The sequence below is a fragment of the Coptis chinensis genome, chromosome 8 (genome assembly GCF_015680905.1).
Source record: "Coptis chinensis isolate HL-2020 chromosome 8, ASM1568090v1, whole genome shotgun sequence".
Lineage (NCBI taxonomy): Eukaryota > Viridiplantae > Streptophyta > Magnoliopsida > Ranunculales > Ranunculaceae > Coptis > Coptis chinensis.
The window spans coordinates 27,664,992-27,687,168 of NC_141463.1; the positions used below are offsets into that span (position 1 = coordinate 27,664,992).

Here is a 22,177-nt window from a genome sequence, read left to right on the forward strand (position 1 = left end):
TGATTGCAAAAAATGATTGGGATATTAAACAATTAGATGTTTCTAATGCATTTCTACATGGCCATTTAAAGGAGGATGTTTACATGGTATAGCCACAAGGTTTTGTCGATCTAGAGAAACCTCATTATGTGTGTAAGTTGCGAGAGATTTCTTTATGGTTTAAGACAGGCACCTCGAGCACGGTATGAAGAACTAGTAAAAGCTTTACTATCTCTTGGCTTTAATCTTTCAAAGGCAGATCCTTCTCTTTTGTCGAATAATGCATCATACAACTACTTATGTTCTTATATATGTTGATGATATTCTCGTCAATTTGTGATTCTTCAAGGTACTATACTTCTCTTATCCAACAGACTAAGTTCTAAATTTGCAATGAAAGATCTTGGTTCCATTCATTTCTTCTTAGGTATGGAAGTTCGAGAAGCAAGAAAGGGCTATTTCTCTCTCAAACAAAGTATACATATGATTTACTAGATAAAACAAAGATGTTGGATGCTAAACCCTGCTCTACTCCATGTTCTACATCAAGAAAACTTGAACCTAATTCGGTGATGCCTTAACCGATCCTCAAGAATACATATCGGTGGTTGGTGCTCTTCAATACTTAGCTTGGTCTAGACCAGATATATCATTCTCGACCAATCGCCTAGGACAATTTATGCATGCTCCTACTTCCATTCACATGACTGCTGCAAAGAGGGTTCTTAGATATCTAAAAGGTACACTTACAAAAAGGTATCTATTTCAATAAAGGATCTGGTCATTATCGCTTATTCAGATGCCGATTGGGCTAGATGTCCATCGACAGAGATCCACTCTGAGGGTTTTGTATTTACTATGGCAACAATTTGATCTCTTAGTGTGCTAAGAAGCAACCAATAGTTGCAAGATCGAAGTAATTGAATCTGAATATTGAAGTCTTGCCTATACTTTAAGCAGAAACTCTACCGGGTTATGTATTCTACTCAAAGATTTACAAATTCCATCGACACAACAACCACTGTTATGGTGTGACAATATCGATGCTATTTCACTTTCCAATAATCCAGTTTTCATGCTCGCACAAAACATTTGGAGGTGGATTATCATTATGTCGAGAATTGGTCAACAATAAATTGCTTCATATTCAATGTGTGTGCACTCACGATCAAATAGCTGATGTGTTTACCAAAGGACTTGCCACTCAACGATTTCAAGATTTAATATTCAAGCTCAAAGTGAGAGATTCTCCCTTTAGCTTGAGGGAGGGTAATGGTGCATAACAACCTCCGAAGGTTCTAGAATAATCCAAGTCGACAAGTCAGCTTGAGTCAACATTAGTTGATTAGAAGTTTGTTAAAAGTTGTTAGAAGTTTGTTAGTAGTGTGTAACTAATTGTTCCACGTAGGCAGAGTTTGTTGTAACTAACTCAGATGAGTATAAATACAAGTGTAACAAAGAACACTGATTCATTCAATAAATTTTAGATTCATTTCAATCATTCTTCATCCTCGTCGACATTGACTTCTCGAAGCCAATTCCAGATCAAATTCATGTCAAGTCACTCAACAATGAGTTATGGTAGAATGTCGAGATTGGGAAGCTTCCCAAGATGTGCAACCATTGTAAAATTATTGGTCACCTCATTAGCGAGTGCAAGAAACTTAAAGATGTGATGACAAATAATGAGAAGCACCAAGCAAAAATGGTAGATAACACCCCACCACCAGACCATGGAGGAAGAATAGGAGGAATAGAAACAAGCAAAAGGATACAAATGCAGCAGAAACCTCTAAAGCTGCATGGGTCCAAAAGACAGTGCCATGCCAACTCAGGTGGAAATGGGCATGAACAGGTTTCAAGTGCTTTCCGATGACTCTGAACCGGTGTTTGTTGACAACATTGAAGAAAGAGTTACTGGAGCCAACATAACAGAGATAATAGATGTAGCCCCAACACAAAAGGAAGCTGATTAATTTGGGCTCAATCGCAGGTGTTGCTGCTGAAACAGTTGAGAAAATTATGGAACTAATGCCATAGATGAACCAAATGAGGTTGTTGCTATCTTAAATAATAACTTAGTCACCCATAGAACTGCCTTGCCCACTCATGTCGAATTGCTTGCAGTTCACGAGTCTGTGGAGAATAATGCAGTAGGATTACGACAAGTTTAAGGACTTACTACAGTTGCAAATGGAGAAGTCAGGTGTTTGAACCTAATTAACCATAGGCACAGATGTTGATGCTGTCGCTGAGGAACCGATAGAAACAGGGTTAGCAAGGGTTATAATTATCTGCAATCGCGTGGTAGAAAACTATTTCTACTAGTTTTCCTATGGCTGCCCATGACACTCCACAGAAAATTTTGTTAGGTAAGTAGCCCATCAAGAGTTATCAGATTTGGTAGCCATGCGGAGAATGACATTGTTATTTCAACTACCTCTTCTTCTGAGCGGAAGTGGATGCAAATACACCTGCAAGTTCTCCTACAAAAACATTGCTCTCTTGAAGCCGAAAGTGTGTTGAACTCCCCAAATTGGGATGATCAAACCGGAAGGGAAGAATGGCGGGAGGGTCGTGGAGAAAAGGGAGGTAAGCCCAAGAGGAAAGAGATGGATCCCATCCCTCTTCCACCCGTGGCTAGAAACACACACAGCAAGATTTAAATGAATTGCATTTACTAGAATGTAAGGGGGGTGAAGATTGCAACCTTCAACCTACCTTGTAATGTGGGACCTTACAAATGAGTATAAGCCGGACATTATTTGTTGGGGGCTTTAGTCCCACATTGGTTACTAAACTTAAGAGCATCTTTAGTAGAGCAACTAAAAACACCAAAATTTTGAACCCAAAACACCAAACCAAAAACACCAAGCAACTTTAGGAGCAACATAAAAAAACACCAAACAATCTGGCGGTTTTGCCAAAACCGCCGCCATATAGGCTACACGCTGGTTTGCCAAAACCGCCCATAGAAGCCCATCATCATAAAAGTTCAAGCCCACGCGGTTTTGCCAAAACCACGCGGTTTTCCAGAAACCGCGTGCTATAACCATTTAACTCTCGGTTTTGCGATGTTCTTTTCATTTTTCATGTTCCCTCTCATCTAAACTCATCTCCTTGAGCAAAAAAAAAAACCCTACCAAAACTCTTGAAGATTTTTTCAATGGATCATTCATCTTCTTCTGATTCTTCATCGAGCTCGAGCTCTTCAAATGATAACACTGCAGTTAAAACTCGCAAATTAGTGGCTATTGCTCTACCTTTAGTTCGACATCGTCTCGAAGTTTATTCAAGGTCGGCCAAGAAGCGGAGTCTTCTTATAGACCACATGGTAGTTCGAAGAAAGGAAGAAAATATAAGAATCGTCAGTACGAGGCAACACTGGCTTGTGTAAATGCTAACTACTTCGGCGCAAATCCTATATTTCGTAACCATGACTTTCGACGCCGATTTCGTATGGGTCAGTCATTATTTACTCGTATTTTCAATCATCTTAATCATAATGTACCATATTTTCAACAAAAAGTTAATTGTGCGGGTAAGTTTGGGATTAACCCAAAAATAAAAGTAATTGCTGCTATACGAATGCTTGCTTATGGGACTGCCGCTGATCTAGTAGATGATATGTTACATGTTGCTGAGCCAACTGTTCATGAATGCATGCGCTATTTCTGTGATGGAATTATTAGAATTTTTGAGATGAATACTTGCGCAAAACCAAATGTTGCGATATTCAACGCTTGCTTAAAGAGTCCGAGGAACGCGGATGGCCCGGAATGCTAGGAAGCATTGATTGCATGCACTGGCAATGGAAGAATTGCCCATCCGCATGGCAAGGGTCTCACACTGGCCATAAGCATAAAGCAACAAATGATTTTGGAGGCTGGCTTCTTGATCATGACGCATGGATTTGGCATGCTTTTTGGAATGGCGGGTTCTCACAATGATCTTAATGTGCTTGACCGCCACCAATATTTGATGATATAGTCAATGATGAAGCTATTCCTTGTAACTACACTGTGAATGACCATCATTATGATATGGGCTATTACTTGGCTGACGGTATTTATCCTAATTATTCCACCTTGATTCAAACGATTGCTAAACCGACTATTGCACAAGACAAACATTTTGCAAAGAACTTATAGGTTTGTTCTCTAGAACACTCATGAAACCCAGGAAGCTCATGGCTATAATGAAAGCACAACCGAGGGAACTCTATGATGATTTTGAAGTTATGTGTGTTACCTTGACTTGATTGCATATATGTTGAACAGTTCAAGACTAAGGTCACCGGGTCAACTAGTAATCCCGACGCACAAACACCAAGCGCGCAGTTCAAGTCGTATTATGACACCTTCACCCATTCATAACTTCTTCATACTCCGCACATTCTTGTTTTTGTTTCTTTCTTTATAATTTCATTCATGTGGGGATTGTTGGAATCTTGAATGAAATCAGGTCCTCATGGGTTTGAACCCATGACCTTATGTCTCTACTACTCTCTAATGTGGGGGGATTTAGTCCCACATTGGTTACTAAACTTAAGTCACTTGAGTTTATATTGCTTTGTGTCCTTATGGAGGGATAGTGTAGAGAGATATAAGGAGGTGCTCGCGTGCACACAAGGCCACCTTGGTTTGGGGGCTCTCGGGAGGTGGGAGCTCCATAAAATCTTAGTGCGCATGTGCCCACACACGTCGCGCGCAGGGGGTGCAAATCCACCCATTTGGGATTCGCGTGGAGTGCGAAGCACGGGCTTGTTTTTGCAAATCTCTTTTTGTTGGTTTCAAAAACAGCTGTTTCAAGAAAAACCAAATCACGCTTTTCTTGCCCTAGGATAGTGCGTGCGTGATTCTTGCCTTGCCTTCAGTTGCGACTTCAAGTTTCTATAAACCAAAACATTTTCCCGTTTTCAAAGGATGAAAAAATAGATCTGATTTCTCTTCTCAAAAAACCATGTCTAGAGTACTGAGAGTTCCAGGGGGTGCTAGTGACTTACCCTTCCACTGTTGTATCCTGGGAGGCGTGCGCTTGAGGCTGGCAGCTACGTTACCGGCGGCGTTTTTCATCTTAAAGAAATTGTGCCGAGCACAATTCTCAGTGATAAGTTTTATTTGAATTCTTATTACTTTTTTGCTTTACTAGGTAATACATGAGTAAGAGACTTGGAGCCGATCATATTTATTTTTTCTTGTGACTATGCATAATATTTTGTTGGTCCATGAATAATTTCTACTTTTGTTTGCTGTTTTTCTACTGCCTGTAAATTAGGATGGATTTGTTATTTTAAACATTTCTCAGTTCTTTACCACTTGATTTTCTCCTCTTCCTAGATGACTTTGTATGAATTAAACTACGTACTCTACCTCTATTACTGATAGACCCGTATTGTTGTGTTCTAATTGTAACGGCTATGATACTTGTTTGTATTTGTGCTATCTGTAAATATTAAGCCTGTAAGCCTGTTTCTCTGTGTTTGTCAAATGTGATCAAGTACTTCACCATGTTGAATATTATTAATGGAACAGGAACCACTAAGTTAAGTTAAACATCTCGCTAGCATCTAAGATTCTGAAGGAACTGAAATACGAGTAAGAAGACACTAAGTTAACCGACTAAATAGCATTGATTTCCGGTATCTAAGGGAGGGTGCAGTTCAAGCATTGAGCTACATGTTTTTCTTATTAAAGCTCAAAAGTTAATTTACGCTAGTGTTTAAACTGATGAAGAAGACGAGCATGCTTTTAAATCCCCAACTATGCTAATCGTAAGAAAACGTTTTAGAACTTGTTAAAATCAATCTTTTCTCAGTAATTAGTTAATCACCATTATGATTTTTCGTTGTCCTAGATTTGGATTAATATAATTTTAATTGTAAGTTAGTCCCTTTTTTTTTTGTTTAATTTACTGTAGTTGATACAGACTTTCTACGAATCTGGCAGTTAATTTGTAGTTGCGGTCTAATCTTTCAAAATTTTCCTGTTTTGATGATGGACTGCAGGCACATTTGTTGAATTTGACCAGCATAGAGTAGCACTCTCTTTAATAGAGAGATATAACCAAATTTTCGTAAGAGGAGAAAAGTTGTCACCGTACATTGTTAGAAAAATAGATTTGTATAAATTCATTGAGATATAAATGAGTAATTTGTCTCCCAAGTTATCCCACATTGACATGAAATGGATTTCTCTTGAAACAGTACGCAAAGTGAGAAAAACCTTTTCGAAAGGGCGCATCATGCGGAAAAAGTGTGATTTTTCGAAATAGGTACTGGTACAAAACAAATACATGCCGAAATAGTGTGTCATTTCAAACATGTGACTTTTCAAAGAGTTGCTTTACTTTTTTCTCAAGAGTCACTGTGTTGTTTCGAAGATGCACCACTCACCTATAAATAGTGGATGAATTTGGAGAGAAAGACACACCAGATCACACAGAGTTCTGATCTTTCTCTTCTCCCCATGCTCTTAGTCAAATACTATGTTGTGTTCGCTGATTCTATAAAATTGAAGTGCTAACTTTCTATAGAAGGAAATTCATTCTATTTTGGGAGACAGTTTCCCATAAACCTTCAAGTAATCGTGATATTCGCTTTTCCTTTACGTTAGAGATTAGAATCTCTAATTTGGTACAAAAAAGCAACTCAAAGTTCCTTACTCACGATTTTTTTTTAAGTAAAGCTAAAGTAAGGATTCAACCAACTAAAATCTAGGACAACTACAAATTAGTTATTACTCTTAGGGAACTAATGAGTAAGGTTATACTACTAATGCTAAGTTTTCTTTCCTACACAAACATTAAGAAAAACATTAAAGGTTGAAATCATGCACTTAATACAAAAAGACAAATTACTAAAGAAAGAAAAGTGGAGAGCTAATCCTCCTCATGTGAAACTAACATTTAGTTGTTGATTTGAAAAGGTTTATTGATTCTTCCTAGACTCATAGACAATCCCCTAATGGAAGAAAAAACTTGATCCCAAGCATGCATGGCTCACTTAAGAGCTCATACATGCTAGCAAGTCAGAACCAAGCAATGACTTATCTCTAAGCTCATTGCTTTGATTCCTAACTAGACACTACACCAACTATATTTTGGGATAAGATGTAGAGCTAGTTGTTCTTCCTAACAACCTACCAAACCAACAACAATTGTTTTTCCCTCACATGAGTTGGATTAACTCCCCAAAAGGGAAGTTAGCTCATGATCCTTGGGACAAGGAAATTACAACTAGAAAAACAAAAAGAGAGAGAAATAGGAAGAAGAAAAACAATCAAACTCACTTTTTTTTATTTTCTAGAAGAAAACAAATGTTTCCTCCATTAAAACTATTACAAGCTTCTTACCAAAACTAAAAACTAAACTAACTCTCCTCCTTCACTAAGGAACTAAAATAATACCATGTAAGAAAAATAAGTCAAGGGAGTAAATGGAGTGTCCCCCACCCTTGTCTAATTTCTTTTCCATTTGAGAGAAATCTCAATTCCTCCCACGTGAATCATCAAACCACATTAATTCATTTTTATCCACCACATTAAAACAAAGTGACACCTTGCCTTTTTTTCACTATTAACACCTAATCTAATTTATTACATGCAAGGTGTCAACTTTGCACCAATAATTTGTTATTTTTGTCTTGACATGCTCCATGATTGATGACTCATCCAATCTTGTGGCCCAAGATAGTGGGTCCATGTGCAGTCCAAGATGGCGGTCCGATTTGGTCGGTTTTTACAACTTCCCGCCTATGCGTAGAGTTCATCGCCTCGATTGTCCGAAAGCTCTCTTTGTCGATTCGAGTCCCCGATTCGGAGAGGTAGGAGCTTTGGAAGTTTGATGCTTCAATGCGCGGATTGAAGAATTCATATATATGCCGCTTCCTCGTGCTTTATCGCAGGTTTAACCAATATTTCCATGTTTATCGCAAAATACCGCAAAAAGTATGAAAACATATTTATTTCATGATTATTAAACACATAATTAACCAAATTTATATGTCTCAATGGGGTTTCATAATACACTTTTGGGTGCTTATCACACTACCCCCAAACAAAGACTTTGCTTGTCCTCAAGCAAAGAAGAGACACTAAAATAGATAAGTGGCAAAAAATGTGTAGTCCTAAGCTAATTCTCGTTTAGAAATGCGGTTGCATTGACCATATGCAACAAGGCCTTAAACCACTAGGAATTCCCTAGTGGACGAAGTTATAGCCTCGTGAGAGTTTTCCGAGAAGATACTCACAAACTTCATTTATACTACAACGACTCAGTGACAAAAACTCGTTTCCTAAATTAATCTCAGATATCCATACATCTCCTTAGCAGGGAACGAGGATTGATTTCTTTGAAACTCAAGTTAATATGTATTCAATAATTAAAACATCTACATATGATCATGCATGCAAAGGAACTTTTCATTGAAATGTACTAGCGTGGTCAAGTTTCGATCCCTCGAGAGCGTACCTAAATGGGTTCTCACAGGTATGTGTCGAAACACAATTCCACTCAAAATTTTTACCACTCAGGTTTTGTTAACTCCAGTATGCAATGGGCACACGTTTCCTCACATCTCAATGACAAGAGGAGCCGATGTCGATCAATCACGCCTACTACTTATTATCACACCATCCTACTCCTAATCGAGCTAGAGGTCTTTATCAGGTATTGTGGGGCTGAGGTGATAGTGTACAAGAAAGTGGAAATGGATAATCAAAATTTACGAGTATGAGAGAATAGGGTCTTCATATGTTTACACTAGAGAAATCCTTGTTTCCTTTCCTTCTTCTAACTGAGTTTTCCAACCTTGTTCTTAAGCCTCTGGATACTAATGATTTTTTTTTTTTTTTTTTTAAAGATAATCTTGCTTAAGACATGATTCTATTTTTCTTTCCTGAAGCAAATAACTGACTTTGATTTGGGACAAGTCTTTCTTTTATTCTTCCACATTTCATCCTATTCCTCATACTCATCACTTAGGTAGGTTCTTTTATTTGGTTTAATAGATGGGTAAGGAATTGTTGTGGTGAAAGTGAAAGGTTTGATGAAAGGTTCAAGTTAGAGTGACTAGCGGTAAAAGCTGTAATAGGTAAGAATTTTTTTAGCTATGTCGATCCAAAGAAGGCCTAAATTCTGGCCTAGGGTTCGGGTGGTAATCAAGTAAGTAGATGCGTGATTTCCTCTAATCGGAAAATCTACTCCTCTGTGTCATTACACACAAATCACTCATGTCAAGGCTTTTGGTTAGATTCTCACAGGATTGATAGTTAAAGTAACTAACCATTGGTTCCAGAAACTTACTGCCATGTACAATCGATGATACTCAGTACATGAATATTCATGAAAAGATGTATAAACTATTGCATGCGTATTATCTAAAGTTTCTTAAAAACAAATCCTAATTCGGATACTAATGTGAGATTTCTAGACAATTTTCATCATTGAAAAGGAAACAAGACTTTTTCATTAAGTACAATTATTAATATGAAAATAAAAACTATATACAGGCTACAAGATGCCTAATTTTTGCTACAGGTTTAAAGCACCCCCAAACAGAATGATGCTTAGTCCTCGAAGTATCCATAATTAAAGAGAAAAAGTACCTGAGAACCGTGAGCAAAATTAGGACTAGATTGCTGGAACTGAAGGGTTGGAGAACATAATATATTATTCAGAAAGAACAAGAAAATGTTCAATAACACACTAAAGATAGCACACGAAATAAAAAATAATAGCATACGAAACATGAAAAACAATAGCACACCAAACATAAGGTTTAGCTAGATATATGTACAATGGTAAACTCAAGTTATACTAGTTATGGATACTTACTCATATACTAGGCTTTCTTACTCATATACTAGTGTAAGATAGATGGTATTAGTTACAATGATACTTTGTTGATAACATTACAGCTATAATTTGTAGAGTCCATATCATTTTGATTTTGTGAGATCTGAAGATAACCTTGCAGATTCACATACCAAAGCTCTGACCAGAGATACAATGTGGATTGCTCTACTAGCATGGGACTTAAGCCAATTGAAAGATGAACATCTATGATGGAAACCCAACCTAGGGACTGGAGATCCCAAGAACTAGGTTCAAAGGGAAGAACAAGTCATAGAATGTTGGTTATGAGACATGCATTGTTACTTATCTGTCCCGTAGTTGGATAGTAAAATGTATGAAATCCTGCGGCGATAAATTGAGGTTGAGGTTTTCTAGGAAAAACTCTTAATGAAGTTCTATGGTCCTTATGGGCGGAGTGCATAGCTACAGGAGCACTCTTTATAGACTCACATAGTGAATGTGAAAGTAGAGGCCGCTTTCTATGAGAATGAGGGCTGATTCTCTAGATCATTCACGAATCCAGGAGAGCACAGGGCCTTTAATGTGCAGAACATGAAAGGAGAACACTAGATATGTTGTGCATGATTATAACTTATTGTATACTCAAGACCTAAGTTTAAGACTTAGTCACTTATGACTCTTATACTTTGAGTAATTTTCACTATGTAAAGGTTTAAGTCGTGGACACCATCATCTATGCATAACATATTGATACTGATATTGATTGCCCTTAAGTATATTTTCTATTTTATTTTTATCAAAAATAAGTAGGGGATTGTTGTGTTATTTTGAATAAAACAAGAGGTGAACTTGGGCTTGGGCTTGGGCTCTATGATCTCTTATCTTCTTTTTGGTAAACCATTTTCCTTAAACTGTTTCCGGATAAGTTTGAAAACAGAATTGGATTGGATTGGGAAACAGAAACGTGATAGACTTGTAGAATCCAATCCTTATCGGGAAACTGAAGCAGTTCCCTATAATCCGGATATACTAAGTGCTCCACATTTTTTCTCTATAAATACTCCTATAACAACAGCCTATGAGAGAAGCGAAAAACTATTTTCTATACTACGTTGAGGGCAATCATAAGATCAGTTTCGTGGTTCTTCATTTTCTTCTTTGGTTTATCTGCAATAAACAAAGAAGAGTATAACTGGCTGTTGTATCCTAGAGGTTCACGCACCTTGTCTGCATAAAGAGGAACAGACGCGAAACAACCTTAAAGAAAGTGTTTGATCTGTGCCTCAGCCAACCTTCTTTTTATTCACAGTTTGTTCTTGTTGCAGCAATTGTTACCAACAGTAGCGTTATAGAGAATCTTAGGCATGAAGTTATTTCACCCTATGTGGGGCATATCTGGACTGCTCTCTTTACACGGCTACAAAATCACCGCACAGTGAAGTTCAGAAGTCTCTTGTGATATTTATGTCGCTTTTTCTCATCAAGCACTGGTCTGCGAAGCTTGTGGATTCCATTAATGCAGCTAAGTAGAATGACAACTTATTTGTTGCCATTCTTGAGAAATTTTGTGTACCTAAGCTGAAGATGATAACAGGATCTACTGAAGCGAAGTTGGTTTCGGTTGCTTCCACCAAACTTATTTGTGAATCCTTAATTCTCTTGGATGGTTCAGCTGCAATTCTTTGGGGCAAAATGCTGGATAGTATTGTTCTTCTTTCCCCTCCAGAACAAGAATGAAAGACTTGTTGAAGAGCCATAAATACCAGATATAGGGGAGGCTGTGGGGTATACCGCCACTTTTGTCCATCTTCATAATGCTGGAAAAAAGGATGAAGATCCTGTCAAGGAAATAAAAGATCTGAAAGAGTTCTTGGTGAAATCACTGGCAAGACTTGCATGTACATCCCCTAGAAAGTATCCCGCAATCGTCCAAGAGTCTCTTGATCCGACTAATCAAGGGGCGTTGCTCCAGCTTTTTGCCATATATAACTGCTCCATTGTTTGAGTTGTTGGAATCTTGAATGAAACTGTGTCCTCATGGGTTTGAACCCATGACCTTATGTCTCTACTACTCTCTAATGTGGGGGGCTTTAGTCCCACATTGGTTACTAAACTTAAGAGCATCTTTAGTAGAGCAACTAAAAAAACACCAAAATTTTGAACCCAAAAAACACCAAACCAAAAAAACACCAAGCAACTTTAGGAGCAACATCAAAAAAACACCAAACAATCAAGGCGGTTTTGCCAAAACCGCGCATATATAAATATACACGGTTTTGCCAAAACCGCTCCATAGAAGCCCATCATACAGGTTCAAGCCCACGCGGTTTTGCCAAAACCACGCGGTTTTCCAGAAACCGCGTGCTATAACCATTTAACTCTCGGTTTTGCGATGTTCTTTTCATTTTTCATGTTCCCTCTCATCTAAACTCATCTCCTTGAGCAAAAAAAAAAACCCTACCAAAACTCTTGAAGATTTTTTCAATGGATCATTCATCTTCTTCTGATTCTTCATCGAGCTTGAGCTCTTCAAATGATAACACTGCAGTTAAAACTCGCAAATTAGTGGCTATTGCTCTACCTTTAGTTCGACATCGTCTGAGTTTATTGCGTCAGCAAGAAGCGGAGTCTTCTTATAGACCACATGGTAGTTCGAAGAAAGGAAGAAAATATAAGAATCGTCAGTACGAGGCAACACTGGCTTGTGTAAATGCTAACTACTTCGGCGCAAATCCTATATTTCGTAACCATGACTTTCGGCCTTGATTTTAGGTATGGGTCGATCATTATTTACTCGTATTTTCAATCATCTTAATCATAATGTACCATATTTTCAACAAAAAGTTAATTGTCGGGGTAAGTTTGGGATTAACCCAAAATAAAAGTAATTGCTTTATATCTAATGCTTGCTTATGGACCGCCAATGATCTAGTAGATGATATGTTACATGTTGCTTGCCAACTGCTCATGAATGCATCGCTATTTCGTGATGGAATTATTAGAATTTTTGGAGGTGAATACTTGCGCAAACCAAATGTTGCAGATATTCAACGTTTGCTTAAAGAGTCTGAGGAACGCGGATGGCCTGGAATGCTAGGAAGCATTGATTGCATGCACTGGCAATGGAAGAATTGCCCATCCGCATGGCAAGGGTCTCACACTGGCCATAAGCATAAAGCAACAGTGATTTTGGAGGCAGTTGTTGATCATGACGCATGGATTTGGCATGCTTTTTTTGGAATGGCGGGTTCTCACAATGATCTTAATGTGCTTGACCGCTCACCAATATTTGATGATATAGTCAATGATGAAGCTATTCCTTGTAACTACACTGTGAATGACCATCATTATGATATGGGCTATTACTTGGCTGACGGTATTTATCCTAATTATGCCACCTTGATTCAAACGATTGCTAAACCGACTATTGCACAAGACAAACATTTTGCAAAGAAGCAAGAAGCTGCTAGAAAAGATATAGAGCGGACGTTTGGTATATTACAGTCGCGTTGGGCTATTTTAGCGAATCCGTGCAGGTTATGGTATTTGGAGAACATGGCTACTGTTATGAGGGCTTGCATTATTTTACACAATATGATTGTGGAAGATGAACGTGAAACGGATATCCCGCAGTATATTCTTGATTTAGAAATACCAAGTAGAGAAGGTGCTCCTGAAGATGAACGCCACTTTGTTCTATCTCGTTGGGCATCTGGCGTCGAGAGGGTTCGTTCAAAAGTTGTTCATGATAGATTGAAGAATGACTTGGTCGAGCATTTGTGGAGTAGGCGTGGCCGGACTTGATTTCTATTTTTATTTGCACTTCATTTAGACTTTGTGTTTATTTATTGTTTTAATTTCTATGTATTTGTGTTCCAAGTTTATTTCTATGTATTTGTGGTTTTATGAAAAGATTTCTGTATATGAGAATTTTGAAAATACAAATTTTTTTTAGAATGATAAAAAGTATCAACTTTAAATTAAAAGAAAATATTCAATTAAAGTACATTCTAATTAAAATTAAATACAAACTTAAATTAAAGTACGTCATTAATTAAAAGACATAAATTAAAAGACAAATTAAAATACTCAAATTAAAAAACATACAAACTCAAATTAAAAGACATATAAACTCAAATTTAGACTATGCACTACTTTGACTACTACCAGTGATATTGCCAAGTCGATTCTTCATTTTTTGTAAAATTTCTGCCCTTTTGAGTTGCCAAATTTCGCGCTCGTCTTCGGGTAATCCTTTTAATTTCATTCCTAATATTTTCGCATCATTTTCATCTTCTCGAACTCGGAGCGCATCTTTCTTCAATTGAAGTTTTTCTTTTTGGATTTGAAGCTTCCAATCCATCGAACTTTTCTTCAATTGAAGTTTTTCGAATTCCATCTCATCTTTCTTCAACTGTCTTTGAGCTTCCAATTCATAGCTTTCTTTGGTGGTTTTAGAAAGTTCCATCAGAAAATCATCAAGTTTCTTAGCGGATTCCTCCACTTTAGAATTACATTCTTCTTTCTCTTTTTGCCTTCTTTTTTTGTCTTCTTTCTTTCCAAGAGGTCTATCCTCAATCCCATGAACTTGGTGTGGATCATAATCCATTGATTGAGTTGTCGCAGTTGATATTGGAATTGATGAACCTCCTTCCCCACTGTTTGACTTCGACTTTTTGGTAGGATGCAAATCATTTCTCAACTGTAGCCTCTTCCATTTGGGTGAGTCTTTCACCATATTATAGCATTGCATCCACTTCCAAACCCCATTATGCATCGCATATGCACTTATTGCTTCCTCAACCTACCAATTAAGCAAAAACTAAATTAGAATTGAAAAATGTATTTGTTAATCAAAATAACAAATAAAAAGTAAATACTTACCATCATATTGTCATTATAGCCACTTGGAGGAGATGCTTGAATTTTAGAAAGAATAGCATGAAACTTGTTGATATTAGCTTGAATAATAGACCAACGGTGTTTCATACCCGTCAAGTTGCGTTCGGTCATTCTTCCTAAATTTGCATGAAATGCATTTAGAATTCTAGCCTAAAAATCGTTTGACTTTTGCTCATTTCCTACTACACCATCTTGACTAACTTGTAGCCAACTATTGGTGAGAGCAATATCTTCTTCTTGTATCCATGAAGCCCCTCTTGATTTTGATTTTGGTTCTTGACTCATTATTGTTTTAAGAATAGAGAGTAAAGAGTAGAGAATAAAGAGTAGAGAGTAGAGAAAAGAAGTGAGTGTAAAAATATGGGGTGAGTGTTTCAATTTATAGGGTTAGAAAGATATAGCCGTTTTTTGCCCGTTGTTGTAATTGAGAGCACGCGGTTTTAGGAAAACCGCGCCATAGAATCCCATTTAGCAGCCCAAGCCCACGCGGTTTTCCCAAAACCACGTAAGTGATTTGATACAGCACCAAACCTGGAACCAAATATTGGTCGATTTGGTGTTTGGTTTGGTGTTTTTTTGGTGTTTTCATCAACATGTAGCTCTCCTGAAGTTGAAAAAACACCAAATTCTTATGTTAGGTTGATATCACTACTAAAGATGCTCTAAGTCACTTGAGTTTATAAAATCTGTATAGGTTTCCAGGTTGCTGCTATCATTAAGAAACTCCCTTCTTCGTGGAAGGAGTACAAAAACAGTCTTGAACATAAGAAGAAAGAGATGGCCTTAGAAGATCTGATCGTCAACCTTCGGATCGAGGAGGATAATAGGAAGGCTGAACTCATTGTGGAGACTTCAGAAATGAAGGCTACGGCTAACCTGGTTGAAGGTAACACTGCTAGTTCTTCTAAGTCTAAATCATCTAAATTCCAAGCCAAAAAGAAACCATATATGAACAAGAATAAACAGTCCCAACCTCACTTTAAAAAGAAACCTTACAATCTTGAAATTCATTGCTATGTGTGCAGATCACGAGGTCATATAGCCCCGTACTGTAAATTCAAAAAAGGTCCAAATGATGGGAAGAAAGATAAGGCACAAGCAAATGTAGTTCAGGATGGTAACTTTTCTGCTGTGGTTACTGAGGTTAACTTGGTGAGTAACATGACTAACTGGCCGGTGGGTAGACAGTGGGGCTACCAAACATATCTGTGGCACTAAAAGTGCATTTAAGTCCTTCACTCCTGGGAGAAGGAGAAAGTCCGTTCATGGGTAACTCATATGCTTCTAAAGTTGGAGGAAAAAGGACTTAATTTGAAGTTCACTTCTGAAATGTTCTTAATTTGAAGGATGTTCTTTATGTTCCTGATATTAGGAAAAATCTGGTTTATGGTTCCCTTTTAAGTAAGAAGGGGTTCAAACTTGTCTTTGAGTCAGACAAATTTGTTCTGACTAAGGGGGGAACTTTTGTGGGTAAAGGTTATTTAGATGAAGGCTTGTTTAAGCTCAATGTAACTGATTTTGAATTTAATAAAGCATCTTCTTCTTCTTATATGGTTGAGTCCTTTGATCTGTGGCATAGTAGACTTGGACACGTTAATAATATTTCGATTAAAAAACTGATGCATCTAGGCAACATATCCAAAAATACTATTTCTGAAAACAAGAGATGTGAAGTATGTATAAAATCTAAATATGCTAGGAAACCTTTTAAAAAGGTAGAAAGAAACACCGAAGTTGTTGGCATTGATTCACACCGACTTATGTGATCCTCGAAGGTTACATGACTAGAGGAGGTAATAAATATTTTGTTACATTCATTGATCCCTTCACGTTTCTGCCATGTTTATCTTCTTAAGAGTAAGGATGATAGCTTAGCTAGATTTATTTCCTTTAAAACTGAAGTTGAGAACCAAATGGACAAGAAAAAATAAAAATAGTTAGGTCCGGACAGAGGAGGTGAATATTCCGTCCTTTCAATAAATTTTGTGAAGATAATGGTATTGTACATGAGACCATTTGCCCTTATGCTCCCCAATCCAATGGGATAGCATAGAGGAAAAATAGGACTTTCAAAGATATGATCAATTCAATGATCAATAGCTCGGGGCTTCTATAAACCTATGGGGAGGCTTTGCTAACGGCCCATTATATTCTGAATAAGATACCTTTTAAAGACACGATAAAACTCCATATGAGATGTGGAAAAATAAGACACCGTCTTATAAATACTTTAAAGTGTGGGGGTGTTTGGCTAAGGTGTCTATACCAACACCCAAGAGGACTAAACTTGGCCCTAAAACTGTAGATTGTGTCTTTATTGGGTATGCACAGAATAGCAAATACTCTGAGGTTTTAGTTTTCAAATCTAAAAATAAATTTGTTGATGATAATACCATTATTGAGTCTAGGGATGCTGTCTTTTTTAAGGATAAATTTCCATTTATTGAGAGATCTGGAGGGACTCCGAGTTCTTCAAGACTTGCTCCTAGAGTTCGAGAAGATTCTTCTACTGAAGATGAAATTGAACTCAGGAGGAGCAAGAGACCTAGGACTAACACCTCTTTTGGACCTGATTTCCTTACTTTCTTGGTAGAGGATGATCCTCAAACCTATTCAGAGGCCATGTCATCTTCTGATGCTATATTTTGGAGGGAGGCCATTCTAAGTGAATATGAGTCCATTATAACCAATAACACTTGGGAGCTAGTTGAGTTGCCCCCTGGTTGTAAAACTATTGGAAATAAATGGTTATTTAGAAAGAAACTTAAGGCAGATGGATCCATTGATAAATATAAAGCGAGATTAGTAACAAAATGCTATAAACAGAGAGAAGGGTTTGATTTCTTTGATACTTACTCTCCTGTGACAAGGATTACATCTATCAGAATGTTAATAGCTTTTGCTTCTAGTCGTAATCTCGTAATTCACCAAATGGATATTAAAACGGCATTTCTAAATGGGGAATTACAAGAGGAGATATATATGGATCAGCCAGAAGGTTTTGTTTTAGAAGGCCTTGAGAGAAAAGTTTGTAGACTAAAGAAATCTCTTTACGGTCTCAAACAAGCTCCAAAATAGTGGCATGAGAAATTTGACAGTGTGTTAATCTCTAATGGTTTTAGTATTAATGAGGCAGATAAATGCATTTATTGTAAATTTGAGAAACAATCTGGTGTAATTATCTGTTTGTACGTGGATGACATGTTGATCATCGGAACCAGTTTAGAGACCGTCAATAAGACTAAATCTTTTTTGAGTAAGCATTTTGACATGAAAGATTTGGGTATTGCTGATGTCATTCTTGGCATTAAGATAGTGTATAATTCCGATGGAATTACTTTTACTCAATCTCCTTATGTAGAGAAAATGCTTAAAAGATGTAATCAATTTGACTGTGTACCTGCCATAACACCATATGATCCTAGTATACATTTGACAAAAAATATTGGATCAGGTGTATCTCCTTTAGAGTTTTCTAGGGTTATAGACAGTCTCGTGTATCTTATGAACTGCACTAGACCAGATATAGCTTACGCCGTAAGCAAACTTAGTAGATACACCATAAATCCCAGTAATGAGCATTGGGATGCTCTTATCAGAGTATTGAGATATTTGAAATATACTTCAAATTATGGTGTTCATTATGGCAGATATCCAGCTGTGCTTGAGGGGTACGGTGATGCCAATTGGATTGCTGATTCTCAGGAATCTAAATCCATTAGTGGCTATGTGTTCACTATGGCAGGGGGTGCAGTGTCTTGGAAATCATCTAAGCAAACTTGCATTGCCCGTTCCACTATGGAATCTGAGTTTATAGCTTTAGATAAAGCTAGTGTGGAAGCAGAGTGGATCAGGAATTTTTTGATGGATATCCCACTTTGGCCTAAACTTGCTCCTGTGATAGCCAAGCTGCTATCTTGAGGGCCAAAAATACTTCCTATAATGGGAAATCTCGACATATTCGTCGAAGACATAAGACTGTGCGACAGTTGTTAAGAGATGGGATCATAGCTATTGACTTTGTGAGGTCAAAAGAAAATTTAGCTGATCCTTTAATTAAAGGCCAAGCTAGAGAGCTGGTTTTTAGTACATCGAGGGGGATGGGGCTAAAGTCTATTAAAGACTAAGCATATTTATTTAAATCACCGATAACTAACACCCAACCTTTGTGAATGGAGATCCCAGGATCAAGGTTCAATGGGGAAACAAGTTATCTGCGTGATTTGTGGGGCTACTACACCTAGAGTGAAAACTCTGTACCCATCCCTATGATGTAGTAGTACCTTCTGTATCTTTTCAAGGATGAGTGAATACTCTTAATGCTTTCTATAGCTGGTTTTCCAAAGGGGTGTAATGATACAATTACACTCGATAGAGGCACCTATATGAGTGAGGAAGTAAAGCCGCTTCCTATAAGAACTTATAGGTTTGTTCTCTAGAACACTCATGAAACCCTCGAAGCTCATGGCTATCACGAGCAATAACCGAGGGAACTCTATGATGATTTTTGAAGTTATGTGTGTTACCTGTTGACTTGATTGCATATATGTTGAAATAGTTCAAGACTAAGGTCACTGGTCAACTAGTAATCCCGACAGACAAACACCAAGCGCAGGTTCAAGTCGTATGACACCTTCAGCCCATTCATAACTTCTTCATACTCCAGACATTCTTGTTTTTTGTTCTGTTTCTTTATAATTTCATTCATGTGGGGGATTGTTGGAATCTTGAATGAAACTGTGTCCTCATGGGTTTGAACCCATGACCTTATGTCTCTACTACTCTCTAATGTGGGGGGATTTAGTCCCACATTGGTTACTAAACTTAAGTCACTTGAGTTTATATTGCTTTGTGTCCTTATGGAGGGATAATGTAGAGAGATATAAGGAGGTGCTCGCGTGCACACAAGGCCACCTTGGTTTGGGGGCTCTCGGGAGGTGGGAGCTCCATAAAATCTTAGTGCGCATGTGCCCACACACGTCGCGCGCGGGGTGCAAATCCACCCATTTGGGATTCGCGTGGGTGCGAGTACTGGGCTTGTTTTTGCAAATCTCTTTTTGTTGGTTTCAAAAACAGCTGTTTCAAGAAAAACCAAATCACGCTTTTCTTGCCCTAGGATAGTGCGTGCGTGATTCTTGCCTTGCCTTCAGTTGCGACTTCAAGTTTCTATAAACCAAAACATTTTCCCGTTTTCAAAGGATGAAAAAATAGATCTGATTTCTCTTCTCAAAAAACCATGTCTAGAGTACTGAGAGTTCCAGGGGGTGCTAGTGACTTACCCTTCCAATTGTTGTATCACTCGAGGCGTATTGAGGTCGGCAGCTACATTACGGGCGTTTTTCATCTTAAAGAAATTGTGCGAAACACAATTCTCGATGATAAGTTTTATTTGAATTCTTATTACTTTTTGCTTTACTAGGTAATACATGAGTAAAGAGACTTGGAGCCGATCATATTTATTTTTCTTGTGACTATGCATAATATTTTGTTGGTCCATGAATAATTTCTACTTTTGTTTGTTTGTTTTTCTCTTTGCAGAAATTAGGATGGATTTGTTATTTTAAACATTTCTCAGTTCTTTACCACTTGATTTTCTCCTCTTCCTAGATGACTTTGTATGAATTAAACTACGACTCTACCTCTATTAATTGATAGACCCGTATTGTTGTGTTCTAATTGTAACGGCTATGATACTTGTTTGTATTTGTGCTATCTCAAAATATTAAGCCCGTAAGCTTTGTTTCTCTGTGTTTGTCAAATGTGATCAAGTACTTCACCATGTTGAATATTATTAATGGAACAGGAACCACTAAGTTAAGTTAAACATCTCGCTAGCATCTAAGATTCTCAAGGAACTGAAATACTGAGTAAGAAGACACTAAGTTAACCGACTAAATAGCATTGATTTCCGTATCTAAGGGGAGGGTGCAGTTCAAGCATTGAGCTACATGTTTTTCTTATTAAAGCTCAAAAAGTTAATTTTACGCTAGTGTTTAAACCGATGAAGAAGACGAGCATGCTTTTAAATCCCCAACTATGCTAATCGTGAAGAAAACGCGTTTTAGAACTTGTTAAAATCAATCTTTTCTCGGTAATTAGTTAATCACCATTATGATTTTTCGTTGTCCTAGATTTGGATTAATATAATTTTAATTGTAAGTTAGTCCCTTTTTTTGTTTAATTTATCAGAGTTGATACGACTTTCTACGAATCTGGCGCTAATTTGTAGTTCGCGGTCTAATCTTTCAAAATTTTCCCTGTTTTGATGATGGATCTGCAGGCATCTCGATGAATTTGACCAAAGATAGAAAAGACTCTCTTTAATAGAGATATATAACCAAATTTTGTAAGAGGAGAAAAGTTGTCACCGTACATTGTTAGAAAAAATAGATTTGTATAAATTCATTGAGATATGAATGAGTAATTTGTCTCCCAAGTTATCCCACATTGACATGAAATGGATTTCTCTTGAAACAAGATGCATAAAGTGAGAAAAACCTTTTCGAAGAGGGCATCATCTTGGAAAAAGTGTGATTTTTCGAAATAGGTAATTGGTACAAAAAAATTAACTTTATGCGAAATAGTGTGTCATTTCAAACATGTGACTTTTCAAAGAGTTGCTTACTTTTTCTCAAGAGTCACCAGTGTTGTTTTCAAGATGCACCACTCACCTATAAATAGTGGATGAATTTGGAGAGAAAGACACACCAGATCACACAGAGTTCTGATCTTTCTCTTCTCCCCATGCTCTTAGTCAAATACTATGTTGTGTTCGCTGATTCTATAAAATTGAAGTGCTAACTTTCTATAGAAGGAAATTCATTCTATTTTGGGAGACAGTTTCCCATAAACCTTCAAGTACCGTGATATTCGCTTTTCCTTACGTTAGAGATTAGAATCTCTAATTTGGTACAAAAGCAACTCAAAGTTCCTTACTCACGATTTTCGTTTTCGTAAAGCTAAAGTAAGGATTCGAACCAACTAAAATCTAGGACAACTACAAATTAGTTATTACTCTTAGGGAACTAATGAGTAAGGTTATACTACTAATGCTAAGTTTTCTTTCCTACACAAACATTAAGAAAAACATTAAAGGTTGAAATCATGCACTTAATACAAAAGACAAATTACTAAAGAAAGAAAAGTGGAGAGCTAATCCTCCTCAAGTGAAACTAACATTTAGTTGTTGATTTGAAAAGGTTTATTGATTCTTCCTAGACTCATAGACAATCCCCTAATGGAAGAAAACTTGATCCCTAGCATGCATGGCTCACTTAAGAGCTCATACATGCTAGCAAGTGGAACCAAGCAATGACTTATCTCTAAGCTCATTGCTTTGATTCCTAACTAGACACTACACCAACTATATTTTGGGATAGGATGTAGAGCTAGTTGTTTTTCCTAACAACCTACCAAACCAACAACAATTGTTTTTCCCTCACATGAGTTGGATTAACTCCCCAAAAGGGAAGTTAGCTCA

The 22,177-nt window shown here is 37.3% G+C and overlaps 1 protein-coding gene and 1 pseudogene across 1 annotated transcript; both read left to right on the forward strand.

Annotated features, from left to right (window-relative positions):
- Positions 1-1,684: 1,684 nt before the first annotated feature.
- On the forward strand, positions 1,685-11,800 carry LOC147480894 (exportin-2 pseudogene; annotated as a pseudogene).
- A 1,589-nt stretch (positions 11,801-13,389) lies between these two features.
- On the forward strand, positions 13,390-18,618 carry LOC147480895 (uncharacterized). Its single transcript, XM_086578776.1, has 5 exons — positions 13,390-13,462; positions 15,392-15,849; positions 16,044-16,289; positions 17,029-17,444; positions 17,820-18,618. Exons 1-5 carry the CDS (start codon positions 13,390-13,392, stop codon positions 18,616-18,618), a joined length of 1,992 nt encoding a protein of 663 aa, XP_086434902.1.
- The last annotated feature ends 3,559 nt before the right edge of the window (positions 18,619-22,177 follow it).

Coding starts and splice junctions, on each gene's coding strand:
- LOC147480895 (XM_086578776.1), top strand. CDS start 13,390: ATGATTGTGGAAGATGAACGTGAAACGGATATCCCGCAGTATATTCTT. Junction 13,463..15,391: donor AGAAATACCAAGTAGAGAAG/GTGCTCCTGAAG, acceptor AAATCTGTATAG/GTTTCCAGGTTGCTGCTATC. Junction 17,445..17,819: donor AAAACTATTGGAAATAAATG/GTTATTTAGAAA, acceptor TAATGGTTTTAG/TATTAATGAGGCAGATAAAT.